This window comes from Castor canadensis, chromosome 5 (genome assembly GCF_047511655.1).
Source record: "Castor canadensis chromosome 5, mCasCan1.hap1v2, whole genome shotgun sequence".
Lineage (NCBI taxonomy): Eukaryota > Metazoa > Chordata > Mammalia > Rodentia > Castoridae > Castor > Castor canadensis.
In genome coordinates this window covers 181,726,456-181,744,019 of record NC_133390.1, presented here as the reverse complement: position 1 = coordinate 181,744,019, position 17,564 = coordinate 181,726,456, and the positions used below count along the sequence as shown (strand labels likewise).

General features: G+C 58.3%; 2 protein-coding genes across 3 annotated transcripts; one reads left to right on the top strand and one right to left on the bottom strand.

Annotated features, from left to right (window-relative positions):
- Positions 1-1,700: 1,700 nt before the first annotated feature.
- Fndc11 (fibronectin type III domain containing 11) lies at positions 1,701-5,474 on the bottom strand. Its single transcript, XM_074075146.1, has 2 exons — positions 4,680-5,474; positions 1,701-3,253 (listed from the first exon to the last, which is right to left on the bottom strand). Exon 2 carries the CDS (start codon positions 3,241-3,243, stop codon positions 2,158-2,160), a length of 1,086 nt encoding a protein of 361 aa, XP_073931247.1. The 5' UTR covers positions 3,244-3,253; positions 4,680-5,474; the 3' UTR covers positions 1,701-2,157.
- A 1,331-nt stretch (positions 5,475-6,805) lies between these two features.
- On the top strand, positions 6,806-16,976 carry Srms (src-related kinase lacking C-terminal regulatory tyrosine and N-terminal myristylation sites). 2 transcript variants are annotated; one of them, XM_020187167.2, is made up of 8 exons: positions 6,806-9,901; positions 12,887-13,008; positions 13,445-13,611; positions 14,228-14,366; positions 14,475-14,633; positions 15,385-15,566; positions 15,650-15,806; positions 16,032-16,976. In XM_020187167.2, exons 1-8 carry the CDS (start codon positions 9,540-9,542, stop codon positions 16,223-16,225), a joined length of 1,482 nt encoding a protein of 493 aa, XP_020042756.1. In that variant the 5' UTR covers positions 6,806-9,539; the 3' UTR covers positions 16,226-16,976. The 2 variants fall into 2 exon arrangements, with proteins under 2 accessions (XP_020042756.1, XP_073931246.1); XM_074075145.1 differs by having other exon boundaries at positions 6,808-9,901; positions 14,225-14,366; positions 16,032-16,790.
- The last annotated feature ends 588 nt before the right edge of the window (positions 16,977-17,564 follow it).

The window sequence follows — 17,564 nt, the reverse complement described above, 5'->3', positions numbered from 1 at the left end:
GGCAAGGACAGGCCCCAGCTGGGGAGCCCATGTGTCATGGTGCAGGCCCAGTCCACCGTACTAAGTCCCCAGGCTGGGCTGGCCCTGAGGCAGCCTGTGGGGCCAAGTCCAATGTCCCCATGCCTGTGGCTTCGAGGGCATCCTGCCTGGTCTGAAATTGTTCCCCAGGGCTCTTGGGTATTTCAGTCTCCTTCTCCAGGTTGACGGGTTCCTTTAGCCTGGGGCTTGCTTGTGGCTGGTTCTCCTGGCTTCCCCAGCATGTCAGGAAAAGCATGTCAGGCCCTGCCCTCCAGTGGCAGCCTAAGGAGCAGATGGGAGGTCACAGAGAGACACTTTAGGGAAAAGAGGTCCCTGGGCTTGTGTGTCCCCAGAGGAATGGACAGCAAGAAGTGGTGCTTGGAGAGCATTTCTAGACTGACCATAAAAAGTATAGCAGAGTTTGGGGATATCTCCTGAGATGAACAGGCACCGCTAGACAGGAAGAGTAGGACCTCACCAGTCGGCTCAGGGAGGGTTTCTGGAGAATGGGGTCTTCCTGGCAGGAAGCAGGAGCTGAAATGGTGCCAGACAATGATGATAGTGGTTTTAGGTCAGTGTTGGACCTCTCAAGGAGAGAGCCTAGCTCCAACCAGGAACAAAGTTGTGTGGTAGAGGTGGGGAGCAGTGGACCTTAAGGAGGGGTGGCACTGGTGAGATGTGTGCCATGGGTTGGGCATGAACCTATTCCTAGCACCAAGGGCTTCACCTAGTGGTGGCTCTGCCCTGTGCCTGCCTCTGGGTCACTGCTACCCTGGACCTGCAGATGGGGCACAAGGCTGGGCCCTGGTGGGGTGGGGGATGGGAGGCACCAGGGCCTGCTTAGTCCCCAGTCTATATACCTGGCCCCTAGACCCACCTGTACCTCCCTTAGTTAGCCACCATTCCAGGCCTCTCCTCTTGGCAGGGTTGGTGTACCCAATCTCTACCTCCCAACACATATAGGTAATTTTTGGCCTACCCTTCTGGAAGGACAGCCCTACCCTGTGGAACATCCACAAGCAAGTCCATCATGGCCACATGACGCTACAAATGTGACAGGCCTGGTTGGCTTGCAGGAGCCATGGGTAGGCTGGTGGCTTGGAGAAGCCTAGAAGGGAGCTCCCCCACAACCAAGCTGAGCCTAGAACAGTAAAGCACACCTCTACATGAGGGAGGATGCTGGGGCCTTTCTGACCCCCATCCCTCTCACCAAGCCACCAATCTGTCAGTGGGTGAGGGTTCTCCATCCCTGAGCATTTGCTCCTGGTAGACCTGGCCATCTCAGTCCACCATGGTGGGAAGGAAGCTAGGCCCACATGTGCTGGGATGGCTCTGGACTCCTTCCCTTTACCAGCCCTCCCCCTCCTCACTTAGGGCACAAGGTGCTGTCCCTCTAGACCTGGAGGTGGCCAGACCTCTATCCCCATCTCCTGAATCAAGTGATTGTGCTTGGGATGCTCTGCTGGCTGCACTGAGGGTCACATGACCAAGCTGGAGGACAGTGTCGATGCTCTGTGGGCAGCATGAGGGTCACCTACATGGGGCTGTACAGCAGCAGCTGGCAGGAGGGTCAGTGGGCTGCAGGGATGGCTACCCCTCAGGAGCTGTGGCACAGGCTCCCTTGCCAGGATCCTCACCCACCTCGGGGTGCCAACGAACTTCAGCTTTCCTTGGGGAGATAAAAGACTTATCTTTTATTTTAAAAATAAAATGTTCTTTAAGCCTCAAGAACCCTGGCTCCAAGAAAGCCGGGGATGCTAAACACTAGGGCTATGACTGCCTTCAGAAGTATCCAGGCAGGACCCCAAATGTCATCCCTTCAGGGAGCCCCAATCAGGAGGCAGGTGATGGGGGACAGGTGCTGGGGTGAAGGTGGCTGAGCCCCTGAGAGCAGCTCTCATTACTGGAGGTTGCAGCCAGGTGCTGGAGCTGGCACTTCTTGCTCCAGGGCCAACTGTCCTGGAAGGCTCAGCCTGGGCTCCCCTGGAAAAGAGAGCATTTTCTGAGAGGGTTCTGGAGCTTGTGGGGTGCTGAGACATCAGGAAAACACATGTGCTGCTGCCTTAAAACCTAAGTAGGGGTGTGTCTTTAATTCTGCATGAGTATACTCCTCTTTATTAGTGGATAAATACTAGAAACTCATCTCTCGGAAGGTGCAATCAGGGGCAGCTGGACTTGCCCAGCTCTGGGGGGCCCCGGAGTGGTATGCAGGGTGAGGCTGTGACTGGGGGTGGCCCCTCGAGACCCCAGTGAGGTCTGCAAGGTGAGGCTGTGACTGGGGGTGGCCCCTCGGGGCCCTGGCAAGGTCTGCAGGGTGAGGCTGTCCCGCCAGGGTTCGTACACCAGCGTGTAGCTTTCTGCCCTCTTGATGGTGAACTTGTAGGTGCGGTTGGGCAGCAGGTGGTGGACATCGAAAGTACAGGCAGCCACAGGGACCATGCCACACTGTGTGCACTCCTGCTGTGTCCGGGGCTCCAGCAGCTTGAAGCGCAGCTCAAACTGCTCTGGCGCAGCTGGCTGGACGGTGACAAACCAGCGCAGGCTGACCCAGTCCCGATGAGCCACTGACTCCTTCCGGTCGAACATGACAGGCATCTTGGTGCTCAGCATGAGCCGGATGTGTGGGATCTTGGTGGCCCCAATGTCGGACACCAGGCGGTGCTTGATGTGCAGTCGTCCTGGCACCATCATGGCCAGGAAGTTGTCCATGACGGCTGACAAGTCGGCCAGCTGCTGCTCCACAAGCCCCCAACCAGCCAGGAAGGGTCGTGGATCGGGTGATTCCAGCAGGGTGTCCAGCTGTGCACGGCCACGGTCCAGCTGCTCCAGCAGGTCCCCAAGCAGCAGGAGCTGGATCTTAGTCTGTGCTGTGCCCACCTTCTTCATGCGCTGGAACTTCCAGGGGTCAATGAGCTGGAACATGGTGCTGGGCAGCACCAGAGGGTTCTGGTCACCCAAGGCCAGGTGTTTGGGGAGAATCTCGATGTAGTAGGAGCATTTCTTGAGGAGTTGCATGCGGGCATGGTGGCGCTTGAGCAGGTGGGGGCTCAGGTCTGCGGTCAGGAACTCCCGCAGCACATTACGGCGCTCCATGTAGGTCCTCCAAGCCTCCGGGTCCAGCAGCTGCTGATCCTCTGCCTCTTCCACCTCCTCCACATCCAGGAAGGACTGTGGACTATCCAGCTTCATCTTGTCCAGGTTCAGGCCTGTCACCTGGAAGTTCATTGTCTAGGAGCTGGGGGTGAGGGCTGGATGTGAGCTTTGACAATCAGACTGGCCAGTGACACCACCCAGGTCCTCTGCCCTCCCCCAGGGCACAATTTTCTGGGAAGAGGCTGCCTGGAAGGCCAGATGGACAGGCAGTACAGCTGGACAAAAATTTATGTTGGGGCCCTCTACTGAGGGGCCAGTTGTCCTTTGCAGTGATGAAAGAGGGCTTGGGGCCAGAATGGCCCCAGTAAATGATGGAGGCTGTGGGGCCTGGCATGAGCCTCAGTTTCTCCCTCAGACACCAGGGTGGGTTGGCTGGTGTCCTTGGGGCTGTGGAGAGGACTCCTGGTTGTCCTCAGCAGCAAAGGAACCCACCCTGGGGCATTTGTGGACCATCTTTGCTTACTGATTCTCCCCAGGGACCTACCCTCTATGCCTCCCTGAAGTTGCAGAGCAGGAGGCAAAAGCTAACCAAAGCTAGGGCTCAAAGGAAGCAGCACCCCCCACCCCCCCCACCCCCATAGCTCCTCCTACAGCGCTGTCATGTGCACAGGGCTTCATGTGCCTGGATGAACTAGATCATCCACATGAAGGGGGAAGACACCATCACCCCATCTCACAGATGGGGAGCCTGAGGCTATAAGCTTGCTAGTTTGTCTCCTTCCATGGTTTTTATTTATTTGTTTATTTTTATTTCTGAAACAGTGTCTTACTGTTTCCCAGACTAGTCTCTAACTCCTGGGCTCAAGGGACCCTCCTACCTTAGCCTCCTGAGTAGCTGGAACTATAGATGACAACACTCTGCTCAGTTCTTCTAGGATTTGAGCTATTGACCCCAGAATCTGCCCTGCTGCCCAGCTCTGGATGTCCGTGGAGGGGCTGGTACACCACAAGCTGGCGCACTTCCAGAGCTCCCTGGAGAAGGGCCCGACACCCCTGGCTGCTGTACCCGGCCCCTAGTGACCTCATGCTGGGCCAGCGACTTCACTTGGGCATCTCAGATTGTGGAACCTGGGGTTGGATGAGTGACAAACAGAACTGCCCAAGTCCACACAGGTCCCTGGCAAGGATGTGACCCAAGGCAGCCTCACTGCCCAAACGCATACTCCTTGACTTTCCTGGAGCAGGAGGGCCAGAATAGGCCCCTGGGCCAACCCTTGCCCAGGAACTGGACCCTGGGCACAGCAGAGCGGGATTCTGGGGGGCGAGTGCAGGCTGAAAGCAGGGCTCCAGGACCCGGATGCAGCCCCCTCAGGCTGGAGGCCTGGTATACCTCACCAATGCAGGGAGAGTTGGCCTCTGCAGTGGGTCTGGGACCTTTGTGAGGACAACAGCTTCCAGCTAAATGGCGCTGGGTGTGAATTCAGGAAAGGACCTCCCAGACCTGCCTTCCCTGTCCCCAACTCCCACCCGCCTCCCGCCGGTACCCACTCCCCAGTTCCTCTACCTACTCCTCTCTGTCTCCCTGAGCTCCTTCCTCTTCAAGCGCCGGGTTGCGCCCCGCCTGCGCCCCGCCTCTTGGAGGAGCGGAGCCGCGCTGCGCACAGTCTGGGGCTCTCCGCGCGCGCCTGGAGCCGCCGCCAGCGGGTTGCCATGGGGACCGCAGGCCACTGTGACGCCGCGCCAGCAGGGCCAGGGTGTCAAGTCCCCTTGACTTGAGGGCTGAGCGAAGGCGCGCCTGGTGCCCGGGCCACCGTGGACCAGAAAGAAGCGCGTCCTCAGCCAGCCCTGCCCGTGAGTGGAACGGTCCCAGGTGAAGCACCGACAGTGGCCAGGCTCGCAGTGGGGTTCCTCCGAATGCAGGAAACTGAGGCTGGGGATGCTGAGTGCGAGGGATCCCGCCGCCAGTCCTCCTGCGAACACAGGGCTGGCCCCTGGAATGCCAGGTGTGCGTAAGGGCCTCTGGGGTGTGGGAAGGGGCACCTGCACCTGCAGCGCAGGGCTGATTTCAGAGGAAGTGGGGAGAGAAGATGACAAAGAGCTGGTGGATGAGGTCACCACAGCAAGTACTCGGCATGTGACCACTTCTTCTACCACAGGGGCCCTCTTGGCGGGGCCTGCTCAAGCTCACGCCAGTCTGGGTCTGGATAAACAAGATTTCCACAGCTCCAGGGATCCCCCAAAGGAGTTCTCAGGCTCTCCAACCTTCTGTACCCCAAACTGGGTTCAAAGTGTTGCTCTGCCCCATGGCCAGGGAGCCAGCCTGGGGTCTCACTCAGCAATGGCCTCGGACACCCTAAGGTGTCCTGGTTCACCTATGGGAGAAGGGAAGAGAGAGGGAAGGTATTCACTCCACAGAGGTCAAGGGCAGCCCTTCATTACAGAGTAGGATTGTCCCTGAGTTCCACCCAGACTGTTCTGCAGGTATCACCAGCCCTGGGTGATACCTGTACCCTATTCTGGCCCAGGGCCAAGGTCTGGGAGGTGGTAGGGGAGAGGGGCATGTTCTATGCCTGCCTGGGCTCTAACTCAATAAATGGTGGCCATGGTGGCTATTGTTGATTGGGGGGAGGGCTGAGGGACGAGCTAGATTATTTGGAGAAGGGGGTGCTGAAGGTCCAGTGGGAGATTGGCACCTGGGAAGGGAAAGGGGATGAAAAGCTGAAGGAAGAAGACCCCTCCCCCGGCCCTGCAGCCCTCCCCCAGAGGAAGGATGTGGGGACCGAGAAACTAACTTCCTCTTCTGGGGCCAGGCTTGTCCCAGGCTCTGCCTGTCCCTTAACCCCACCTACCCCCTCCCTTTTTTTTTCTAAATTTTTCAACTAATCTTCAATTAAACTTTTCATTTTGAGATATATAGATATGCATTTGTAAGGAGTATAGCTACTCAATTTTCTCTATAGGACCATCTTGCAAAGCTGAAACCTAAGATGACACCAGGACACTGACATTGACAGGCACAGGGAAGGTCCATTGGACTTTCATGGTGCCACCCCCAAACCGCCCCACCTCTCTTCAGCCCCTGCAAATGCTAGCTAATCTTGTCTTTTCAAGAGTATTCTATGACTAGAGACACACAGTGTGTGGCCTTGTGGGATTGACTGCTGAAACTGCTTCTCATTGCTGGGCTGCACTCCATGGTAGGGATGGACCAGTTTGTTTTCAGTCTTGCCTGACCCTGGGTGGGCAATGAGTGCTTAGTATCTGCTGACCCTGGTGGACAGAGCTTCCCTGGGCCCTCAGGGTGGTGTAGCCTAGAGTCAGTGAGGTCCCAGCCCTGGGGAAGAGGGGTGCACCCCAACCATGCCCTTCAGCCAACCTCAGACTGACTCCCAGGGAGCCTCTCATTTCCACAGCTCACTTGGTCTGCGTCTTCACTGCTGCTGTAAACTCAGTGCTCTTTACAGATGGGAAAACCGAGGCACAGAGACATTCAGCACCACGCCATGGTCGCAAGACCAGTAATCTTGTAGTAGGTTTAAGCTTGAGTCATCTGATCCCTACTGGACTGGCAGTGACTGTGGTTAGGGTCAGTGGGGGAGGAGAGCTAACAGTGGGGAGGTACAGTTAGGGGAGGGGATTGATATCCTGGCTGCCCAGGAGGTCCTGATGTGCCAGGTAAGTGCTTTTTTTTTTTTTTTTGGCAGGGATGGGGGGCCTGCAAAACCTCCAAGTGCAGGGAACAGGGCAGTGGGCCTGCTGGTCTCAGGCTACCTGACACCAGCTCCTGGCACATGTGCCCTGTGAGGGGCAGCACTGCTTGGAGCGGGCAAGCAGGGTGGATGGAGAGAGGTAATGTGAAGGCTGGCAGGACAGAGGAGGGGTGCACACCCAGGCCAAGGGACTCCCTGATGGAGAATGTGGGCCTGAGAATCTATGCAGTTGGGGCTTAGGAAGGGGCTTGGGTCAGGATCAGGTAGGTGCAAGATGTGGGGTACAGGGTCAGGTCAGTGTATAAGGTGTGGGGGTGCAGCCTGGTATACAGGTTCAGAGTGGAGTGCAAGATGTGAGGTACAGGGTTGAAGTGGTAATGTGGGGGGTTACTCCCTACAGAGCCATCTGGACTGGAGAGTTGTGGAAGGGCCAGCTTGCCCAGGAACTCTCTGGCCTGGTCCCTAAGACTCTCTAGGCCTCTGACCCTATGGAGGGAATTCCTAGAGACTCAGACCCTCTGTCCCCGTCACAGGAGATGGATGACTATTCTTTGGGTATGGATCCCACTGCCCAGCTCAGGTTTCCCTCCTGCTCTGATCTCAGGGAGGGATGGACAGAGCTAGATTTCCTTGAAGGAGGAAGGACTCCTTCTACCCTGGAGTTCTTTTGGCAGTGGGAGGGTGGGTGGCCCATCGTGCTGTGCCCCTGTTTCTTTGGGCATTTCCTTGAGCTGACAAGAGGTTTGGGGACCAGGTTTGGGGGCTGGGCAAAGGAATAAGCAAAGTCATCCTCTCTTCCCCTGGGCAAGGTCTGCCTTTGGGTTCCAGCTACAAAGGAATGTGCTGAGTCCCAGAGGCCAGGACTCAGTAGCTTCAAGACAAAGGGAGTATCCAGGAGGAATCTGCATTCAGTGCCCTGAATGCCTGACCCCACTGTGGTCAGCACAGAAGGGATCCTCCCATGGCCAGAGGAAGCTTCCCTATGGCTTGGAGCACTGGAGACAAGAAGCTGGGTGTCCTTCCAGGGGAGGTACAGCATGGATATGGAGGACTTAAGGAGAATGATGTGCAAAACTACAACTTGCATATGGCGTGGCAGGTGGTGGCAAATTCCCTGCAAAGCCGGTGGGTGTGAGCTTCAGTGCTTCCCCCAGTTCTGTGTTTGTAATTAACTTTTCGTGGACATCACACCACAACAGCATAAGTCCCCATGGCACAGAGTCTGTGCCTCTCAGGGTTCCTGCCCCCGAGGGGCTGCTCAAACCCTGAGCCAGAGAGCTCATTGGTATTATTGCTCCATCACAACTCAAAAACTGCCCCTGATGCATTTCAGAGAGACGTCCACCTGCTGCTGCGCTAGTGCAGGTAGGGGGCAAGGGACTTTCATTGGCTGGACAGCTGTCACCCCATTTGATGTTCAGCGGAACACAAAATGTGAAGTTCGTGTATTGAAGAAGTCTAAGCTGTGGAGGAAATGGTCTGCAGTAATTGTAGAACAGGTTGAAAGGCTCACTAAAGACCACTCAGGTGCGAAAGGCACTGATTGGTGAGATGCCAGCAAGGGGAAAAAGAGCCTGCAGGTGAGACCCTGGCCCAGACTCTGCCCCAGGACCGTGCTCAAGAGCTGAGTTGGCTAAGGCTTGCTTCTCTACACCCCCCTATTCACATTCCCCGGGTAGCAGACCGTTTGCTTCGGTGTGCAGGAACGGGATGCAGGTTGAGGTGCAAGTCTGTCTGAAACATGCCTGCTGGCCTGTCCCTGCGTGCCGACCAGCTAGTTCATATCCCAAGTTGCGGCCCAGATCCTCTGAGCCTCCTCTTCCCTGCAGTGGCTTTGTCAGTCTCCTGGCCATGGGGTGGCCCAGAAGTCACAGCCCATCATCACTCCTGTGTCTGTCCAGTGCTCCTGTGCATCTGGCCCTCCACTGAGCCCCTGCAATCACCACCAACGTCTGGAGAACCAGGGTGCTGAGGCCATGACTAGGTTAGACAGATTGCTCACATCTGTGTGGCACACACAGGCCTTTTACGACATTAAAAAATTTGGTGAACATTTAAATAGCCAAGCAGATTTTCATACAAATCCGGCTCATTAACACTGAGTAGCAGCTGCCTTCTCCATGGACCCCACTGTCTGGCCAAGGGCTTTGGCCTCGGCCTTTCTCGGGTTGCACTAGCCCAGACCAGCAGGGCAGAGCCAGCCCCTCCAGCCTGGGCCTGGGAGTGGAGGGAGAGAGGCCCCGCCCCTCCCCGCCCAGGCGCCACCCAGGTCTTTGGTTCCCAGGATGCTAACACTGTCCCAGCCCTGCCCCCAGCTGCTCTCAGGAGAGCAGGGGCTCTGGAGAGAGAGGAGATATCACAGTGGTCGTGGAGCACAGGAGGAGATGCCTGTGTAGCCCAGGGTGTCGCCCTCTGCCCCACTAGTATGAGCACCAGCCCGGGAAACAGGCGAGAGCTGTGTGCCTTGCTGAAGGGCCCTCTGGAGTGATCGAGGGGTCAGTGCCGCCTGTCACTCCACGTGTGCTAAGTAGGGACGCAGCTCGCTTTGGCTCCTGGCTGTCCCACCGGCCCATCCAGTTTCTGCCTGGCGCGCTCGGCTCCCGGCCCATGGCGGCTGTGCTCGGCCTCCTCCACCTCCGAGGGGCCGTCGGCCCAGCGTGCTGACCCGGCGCGGGGCCCGTGCGCCCCCGTCGGCTGTCCGGCCCGACGCCTCCCGGAATGGAGCCCTTCCTGCGCAAGCGGCTAACCTTCCTGTCCTTCTTCTGGGATAAGATCTGGCCGGCGGCTGAGACGGAGGACAGCATCCCTGAGCTCCCGGGCCCCGACACCGAGCCGGAGCTCCCCGCTGCCGCGGAGACCCGCAATGTCCCCGCGCCGCGCGCCCAGCTCTTCCGCGCGCTCTACGACTTCACGGCGCGCTGCGCGGAGGAGCTGAGCGTCAGCCGCGGGGACAGGCTCTACGCCCTCAAGGAGGAGGGCGACTACATCTTCGCCCGAAGGCTCTCGGGTCCCCCCAGCACCGGGCTGGTGCCCATCAACTACGTCGCCAAAGCCAACCCTGAGACACACTCAGACCAGCCGTGAGTACCTGGGTCTGGGAGCCTGCTGGGCTGGGGAGTGGAATCAGGCCGGGTTTTGAGTGGGAGCTGCAGTGCCAACTTACGCAGTACCTGCTGGCACCAGGCTGAACAGACAGGTGTGACAGCAGAATGCAGGAGCCCAGGGGAATGCAGGAGCCAGGGGGCCAAGGGTAAGTGGCTAGAAAAGCAGAGCACCCAGCATGGCAGCCACTCTAGGACTCTGCCTTCACACAGGGATTTGTTAGGGTTCACTGTATGCAAGCAGGGGCTGGTGTCTGGGATGCACCTGCAGGTGAGATGTGTATCATGCTGCTTGAGAAGCCACGAAGGGGCCTCTGGTGCTGTGAGGGGCGTTAAGCCATGTCAGAGCCATGTGTTTACCTGCCCCTCTCATCTGTCCACGCTCATCCAACCACCCCAGGCTGGGCCCAGGTGTTGGGCAAATGTGGCTCTGGCTTGTTTGGGGGAGTGGGTGCGGGGGAGGAAAGCCCACCCATTCCTTCCAGAGCACCTGGGGTCCCCAGGGCTGGGGCGGTCCACCACAGTGAGTAATCAGGATGGATGCTTGATTGTTTGCACAACGGTCTGTCATCTGACTGAGTTCTCTCTTGGGTGGGTCACTGGAGAAGCCGAGGGTCTGAAGGGTCAAGCATTCCTGTGTGTTGGTTCCAAGCAGGGCCCTGCTGTGCAATGGACACAGGGCAGTGACCTCAGCAGTTGACCCAAATCCTGAAGCTGGTCAGTCTAGATCTCATGGTTATTGCAACCCCCAGTGTCAAGGTGGGGCAAGTCCTGCCCTGGGGACCCTAACCCTAGCCCTAGCCCTAGCCCTAACTTCAGCAGCAGCATGCTTGGAAGGTCATTCAGCAGGGTCACTGGGCAGGAATAGGCTGGGAGCTGACGGGGAGATGTGGCTGCCTGCAGACTGCTGCTCTTGTGCCTGGCCGGGCTGTCCTGAGCCCTGGGCCTGCCTTTGCAAACCAGCCTAGGGTCCCAGCCTCCTGGGGGCCCTTCAATAGTCACAGACCCCTGGGACGTTTTTCATGTGGTGGGTGAAGCTGGAGCCACAGGCCTTTGCATGCCCCAGGTTTTCCAGGCTGGCTCTCAACAAGAGCTGAGCAGCTGTTCTGATGGGGGTGTGGGAGACAGACCTGTGAGCAGCTCCTGGAGGCTTCAGGCATGGCAGGCAGGGCTCCTAGGGGGCAGGGCTGCTCGTGGGAGAGCTAATGACTGCTTTGGCCTGGAGATGAAAGGGCTGACCACACTCACAATGTCATTAGTCCCAGACACCTGGCCCCATGCTCCAGGAAGAGACCCCAAGGCACATCTTCCCCACTCAGGGTGTGCACAAAGGCCCACATCACCTTCTGCAGAGGACTTGACATGGGGCTTCAGGGAAGGCTAGGGTGTGTTGGAGAACATACCCCCCTGCCCACACAGAGAGTCCTGCTGTCCTTTGAGGAGATCCTAGAGGCCCAAGGGTCCCTGCCAGCAGATTCTAGGAGGCAGGGACTCCAACTGCAGGAGGTACTCAGTAGAAGGCTGGGCAGCCCATGAGGCCATGCCTCCCACCCCTCAAATGAGTTTGCGGCCTCTCTGAGCCTATTTCCCAGACAGGTCTCAGAGTGACCTGTGTCCACCAGGTGACTCAGCCCAGGCGATAGCCATGTCTTGGTGCTCCCTCCTGTTCATCTAGCCTGCCTGCTGACAGTGCCTCCTGTTTCTCAGGCCTCAGCCTGCCTGCTGTCCCCTTGCCTCTCCCTGTCTCTAGCTGTGACCATCCCTCTAACCCGCCCTGCCCCCTGCCTTGGCTGTGCCAGTATCTTCCCCTGTGGCTCCCTGGGATGGAGGCACATAAGAATCTGTCTGCTTTTGTGTGTCATTATGAATGTCCTCCAAGAGCCCTCCTGATCCTTTTTCCTGACTGACTCAACTCCCATGCTGGCTCATTGTACACCTCCCTCACAACCTGCGTGGATGAGCAGCTGTGCTCGCAAGGTTGTGGTCCCCAGTATGGAGGTGGCAAGCCCCAGCCTGCTAGGTCCCTGGAAGGTCCCGGAAATGGGAGGTGCCAGTGAAAAGCTGAACCAGCTGTGCGACCCCGCCTGGGCCTTGGGGAGCAGAGACACACCAAGGGGTGGGGCTGGGAGTGACTGTCTTCCTCCTCAGGATGTCTCAGTCTCCCAGGAAGGAATGGTGTAACATAGGTAGGTGGCCCACTTGGATGGGGGGACCTAGAAGACCAGGCCAATGCTTAGGCATGTGGACTCATGTCTGAGGATCTTAGGAGTGGGCTTCTGGAGCTCCGTGCTCTGCGGTACTCACTATGGCCTCTTGTGCACCCAGGTTAGGAGGGACATCTCTGGTCAGTGCAGGAACTTGAGGCCAGCTTGCATTGGGCATGGTCCTTCAAAGGGGGGCAAGAAGCCTTAAGCCCTCCCCCAGCACCTCCTCCCCCATTACCTCTCCTGACCTTGTGTCCAGTCTGGCTCAAGCTGCCTCTTCTGGGGGCTTATCTAGCCAATCGCCCAGACAGGTGACACCCATGGTTCTCCCAGCAGGGCAGCTTGTTGCAGACCTTGGCTCCCTGTGAACTCTCCACACAGGGGCTCAGCAAAGTTTCAAGTTTGGTGGGTTCAGCCTGTGACCAAGACCAATTGTTAGCCTATGACTGGGGCTGATGGTCCCTTTCTGAGCAGGGAACTGAAGGTCATTTGTAGCACAGCCAACTGAGAGCACATGGCCTTGGTGAGTGCATACTGTCACCTGCAGGGAACAGTATTTGAGTCACTTGATGTTCCACTGTGCCAGCCCTGGCGGAGCCCTGAGAGCCCAGCAAGGGGCTGGAGCCTGGGCTGAGAGCCCAGCATCAGGCACTGGGTATCCTTCTCCCTAAGAGATGATAGGACAGCCAAGGCCCAAAGCCTGGCTGGGGTCACACAGGGCTGGACCTGTGAGGTGACCACTGGTGCCTTCCCTTTCCAGTTGGTACTTCAGTGGGATCAGCAGAATCCAGGCCCAGCAGCTGCTCCTGTCTCCTGCCAATGCCCCAGGGGCCTTCCTCATCCGGCCCAGTGAGAGCAGCCTTGGCGGCTACTCACTGTCAGGTACTGGGGCAGCAGAAGACTTGTCTCTCCCAGGAGAGCACTTTGTCCAGCCCCACCAGTTCAGATGCCCTTGACCTTGGAGTGGTTGGTTCCAGACTGCCAGCCCCTTATTCATTCCCAACAGACACACCTGTCATCCTGTGCGCCTGCCCTTTTCATCCTTCATCTCTTCCTCCTTCCCTCTCTGCCTTTCTTCCTTTCACTTCCTCCATTCACTCACTCACTTGTAGATTCACTCTTCGACAAGAATCTATTAATCACTTACTCTGTGTCCCCAGGGCCCACTCGCTGCCCTCTTGTCTGTGCCCCCTCTTGCATATGCTGCTGGCCGCCTTAGGGACCCCAAAACCAGTCTGAGCCAGGCCACTTGGGAGATTGGAGTGGGAGTGCCTGGGGAGGCATAGCTGAGGTACTGGTGTCCGTCTCTGTCCCCCAGTCCGAACCCAGGCCAAAGTCTGCCACTATCGCATCTGCACTGCACCCAGCGGCAGCCTCTACTTGCAGGAGGGCCGGCTCTTCCCCAACCTAGAGGCCCTGCTCACTTACTACAAGGCCAACTGGAAGCTAATCCAAACTCCCCTGTTGCAGCCCTGTGCATCCCAGGTGGGCCTGAGATGCGCCCCACTTTCGGGGTACCCCAGGACCCTGTCCCAGAGGTTCTTATGCCTCTGGATGGTTCCATTCCCTGCATGAGTTCTGCTTCCCTTTGAGGCTGGTGGAGGGAGGATGGCGGGGGTCCCGGGGGGCTGTCAAACTCATCCTTCTCTGCATGGGAGCAGGAGTTTCAGTCTGGAGGAGGCACCCACAGCTGCCCCAGCCCCCCCGGGCAGAAGCTGTGGGAGGCACACTAATCTCCGAAACTGCTGTTTCTGGGGCTGTCCCAGGCAAGTGTGCGGCGGGGGCCAGGGCAGCAATCTGGTTTCTCTGGTCTCCTAATGACAGCCGGCCCGGGGTAGTAATGAGTGTTTGTAGACGGATGTCCGGCTCCTGTAAAGGTGCCACTTAGGCCCCCAAAGCAATTCACTTCTGGGCTGTGGGCCAGGTCTCCGGGAGATCAACATGGTCTCCCCTGTGGCCCAGTCTGGGTCCAGAGCATGTGTGTGCTGTGTGTGCTGGGGATGAGATTGACGCCCTGCTGGCAGCCCACCCTGCCCAGTCTTCCTGACTCCTCTGCCAGGGGAGCAGCAGGCTGAGCACTGAGTGTCCCTTTCCACAGAAGCTCCCAGCACAGGACGAGTGGGAGCGACCACGCTCCGAATTTGCCCTTCGGAGGAAGCTGGGTGAAGGCTACTTCGGGGAGGTGTGGGAAGGTCTATGGCTGGGCTCCATTCCCGTTGCAGTCAAGGTCATCAAGTCAGGTGAGGCCCTGCCTGCTCCACTCCTGCAACCAGGACCCTGGTTCCTGCAACCAGGAGCCTGGGGGCAGGTGGCGTGGGTGGTCCTGGAGCAGTGTCCTCTCCCCGCAGCCGACATGAAGCTGGCCGACCTTGCCAAGGAGATAGAGGCACTGAAGAGCCTGAGGCACGAGAGACTCATCCGGCTGCACGCAGTGTGCTCCTCCGGGGAGCCTGTGTACATTGTTACTGAGCTCATGGGCAAGGGCAACCTGCAGGCCTACCTGGGCAGTGAGTACCCCCCACCCCACCGCCCCGCAGCAGTCACACAGGCCCTCCACCCCCCAGAGGACATGGTGCCCCTTCCCATCAGCAACTTCCAGGGCAGGTGTGCCTCCTCCCTCAGGCTGGAGCCCGGGCTTCCACACTCAAACTAAAGTTCCCTGGATGAGGCTTTGTATTCTCTCAGGTAGTTTACCTTCATAGGGACACTGGCTGAAGGTGTCCCTCTTAGCCCATGGGGACAGCGCCCACCCACTCAGTACTCAGAGGTGAACTCTTGGACCTTGGATATTAAATCAGGCCTTTCCATGGGATGCACGTGGCTTAGGCTGCAGATACCTGGCCCTAATCGGCCTGTGACCAGCACAGCATCTTGACCAGGCCTAGTGGAATCTGGGCCTAGTGGATCTGGGGCTGGGGCTGGAGTCCAGGCAGGAGGGTGGTCCATTTAGATCACCAGCCTCTGTAATGTGACCATGGACTCAGCCCAGCCCCAGGTGCTGTCCGCCTCTGGTGTCTTCTGCCCCCAGTGTCCCTTGGGGCCCAGTCCAGTAGCCGAGAAGCAGCTTGCTCAGAGGAACACATGGTGGGTGTAAGACCCCCTCTTCCTGTCTCACATTCTGCCCACTGGTCTCGGTTGGGGGTGCTACCTCACTCCTTTTAGAGATGGGGTGTGTGACACAAAGGGCCGTGTGCAGGGACCAATACCCCCATGAGGCCCACCCTCCGTGCCTTGGCCTCTGAGTTCCTCTCCCTGCAGGCCCTGAGGGCCAGGCCCTGAGCCCACCTCTCCTGCTGGGCTTCGCCTGCCAGGTGGCTGAGGGCATGAGCTACCTGGAGGAGCGGCGTGTGGTCCACCGGGACCTGGCTGCCAGGAATGTGCTTGTGGGTGATGACCTCACCTGCAAGGTGGCTGACTTCGGTCTCGCCCGGCTGCTCAAGGTGTGTAGGACTCTGGACTCCTGAGCCCTCAGGAGGGAAGAGCACAGATCCATCTGCCCCACTGTCACCTCCCCTCACCCTAGGATGATGTCTACTCCCCGAGCAGTGGCTCCAAGATCCCCGTCAAGTGGACGGCACCTGAGGCAGCCAATTACCGTATCTTCTCCCAGAAGTCGGATGTCTGGTCCTTCGGCATCCTGCTGTACGAGGTCTTTGCGTATGGTCAGTGTCCCTACGAAGGTGAGCCACCCGAGATGAGACAAAGCCTGGTCTGGAAAAGTTAGTCTGGAGGGAGGAAGCCTAGGGTACAGCCTGGAGGAGGAGGCACAATCCTGCTTGGGAGTTGCTGACCCCGAGGGAACCCCAGGCCGCATGAAGGGCAGACTGGGGCTGGGGAGGTCTTCAGAGTGACCCCAGGCAGAATCAAGGCAGCTCTTGCCGGGCCCCTCGCGGCCCCCTTGCCAGGGATGAGCAACCACGAGACCCTACAGCAGATCAGCCGGGGGTACCGGCTGCCGCGCCCCGCTGCTTGCCCCGCAGAGGTCTACATGCTCATGTTGGATTGCTGGAAGGGCAGCCCAGAGGAGCGGCCCACCTTCGCTACGCTGCGGGAGAAGCTAGGAGTCATCCACAGGCGTCTCCACCTGGGCCTCACATGACCAGGGCTCCAGGCCCATGGACAGCGTCTGGGGCCACTGCTACCTGCAGGGTATCTGCCAGGACAACCCTTGTCACCAGCACATTCCAGAGATGCCACACAGCTGGGAACTGCACCAGCCAGGCACTTGGCTGTGACACAGGGTGGCATACACTCCCGTGAGCTCAACAAGTGGACATATGCGGCTGATGCCTGGCTACCACCACCCACTCAGATGGCAGAAGGGGTTGATGTCCTCTGCCCAGCATGGCCTGGGTCTCTGATGTCTCCAGAAAGGCATAGAAGTAAGGCCTCTGGGCAGAGATGCTCCAGCTGCAGCCAGCAGCTCCCTTCTTGCACTAGCCTCATCCTGGGCCTCCTGGGCTCTCTCCCAGGGTCAAGGATGAGAAGCCCGATTTTCCCCCAAGCCCCACTGTGAGTTTGGCAGGGCTCCCAAGCAGAGCAGACCCTACTAGCACAGGCTGTGCACATTAAGGGGACATCGCCATCAACCTGGGACTAGCAAACCTGGGCATGCATGGGCAAGCAGTCAATAAATGTGTCTGAACTTAAGGACAGTGTGTGCCCAGATACATCACACACTAGCTTCCCCAACTCAGAACGGGGTGCTGGAGCTGATGGGGGGTCCACCCAGCTACCAAAGGTGGGAGAGGGAGCTGGATCCCACCCCAAGGCATCATGGTGCCCAGAATGGCACTGTCAGACTATGGGCCACAGGGGTGTTTGGTGGGAGCTGGTGGAGGCTGCAGTTGTGTGAACAGCCCTTCCCACACACCCCACCCTGGTGCCAGGCTGGGATTGAACTCAGAGGCTGGTAAGAAGTGCTTTGAGGCCTTTTCCAGGAGTGGGACCCTGCAGTGGAGATTGGTTTTCAGGGTGGGCAGTGGTCAGTGCTGAGTCTCCTGGCTGGCAGGGTTGGGCAGGGTAAAAGGTGGATACCGGGGTGTGCTGGCAGCTCTCTGGAGAAAAGTCCCAAGTGGGCCACATTTGCATTTTGGGTGTAACTCCTTGAGAATTGGGCCCAGGATCACTGCACACTGGAAGGCTCAGGGGTGGCACATGGAGGCTGAGGAGGGAGGCCTTTGGTCAGGTCCTCCAAAGCTCCATGCCTACTTTCCTGGCAGCAATACCCAGAAGGTCATGGAGCAGGAAGACTGACTCAGCTCATTGTCCCCTGGAGGGGACAGAGTTCAGAGTCAGCTTTGTACCCACGGAGGCCAATTTGCTGATAATCACTGACTACAGGCCCCACTCGGGCTGGCACAGGAGGGAACTGGGAACTGGACTCCTGTATGCAAAGACACCCCTCAGATCTGGGCGCTGGTGGCTCACACCTGTAA

Coding starts and splice junctions, on each gene's coding strand:
- Fndc11 (XM_074075146.1), bottom strand. CDS start 3,243: ATGAACTTCCAGGTGACAGGCCTGAACCTGGACAAGATGAAGCTGGAT.
- Srms (XM_074075145.1), top strand. CDS start 9,540: ATGGAGCCCTTCCTGCGCAAGCGGCTAACCTTCCTGTCCTTCTTCTGG. Junction 13,612..14,224: donor TGCAGCCCTGTGCATCCCAG/GTGGGCCTGAGA, acceptor CCCTTTCCACAG/AAGCTCCCAGCACAGGACGA. Junction 15,807..16,031: donor TGGTCAGTGTCCCTACGAAG/GTGAGCCACCCG, acceptor CCCCCTTGCCAG/GGATGAGCAACCACGAGACC.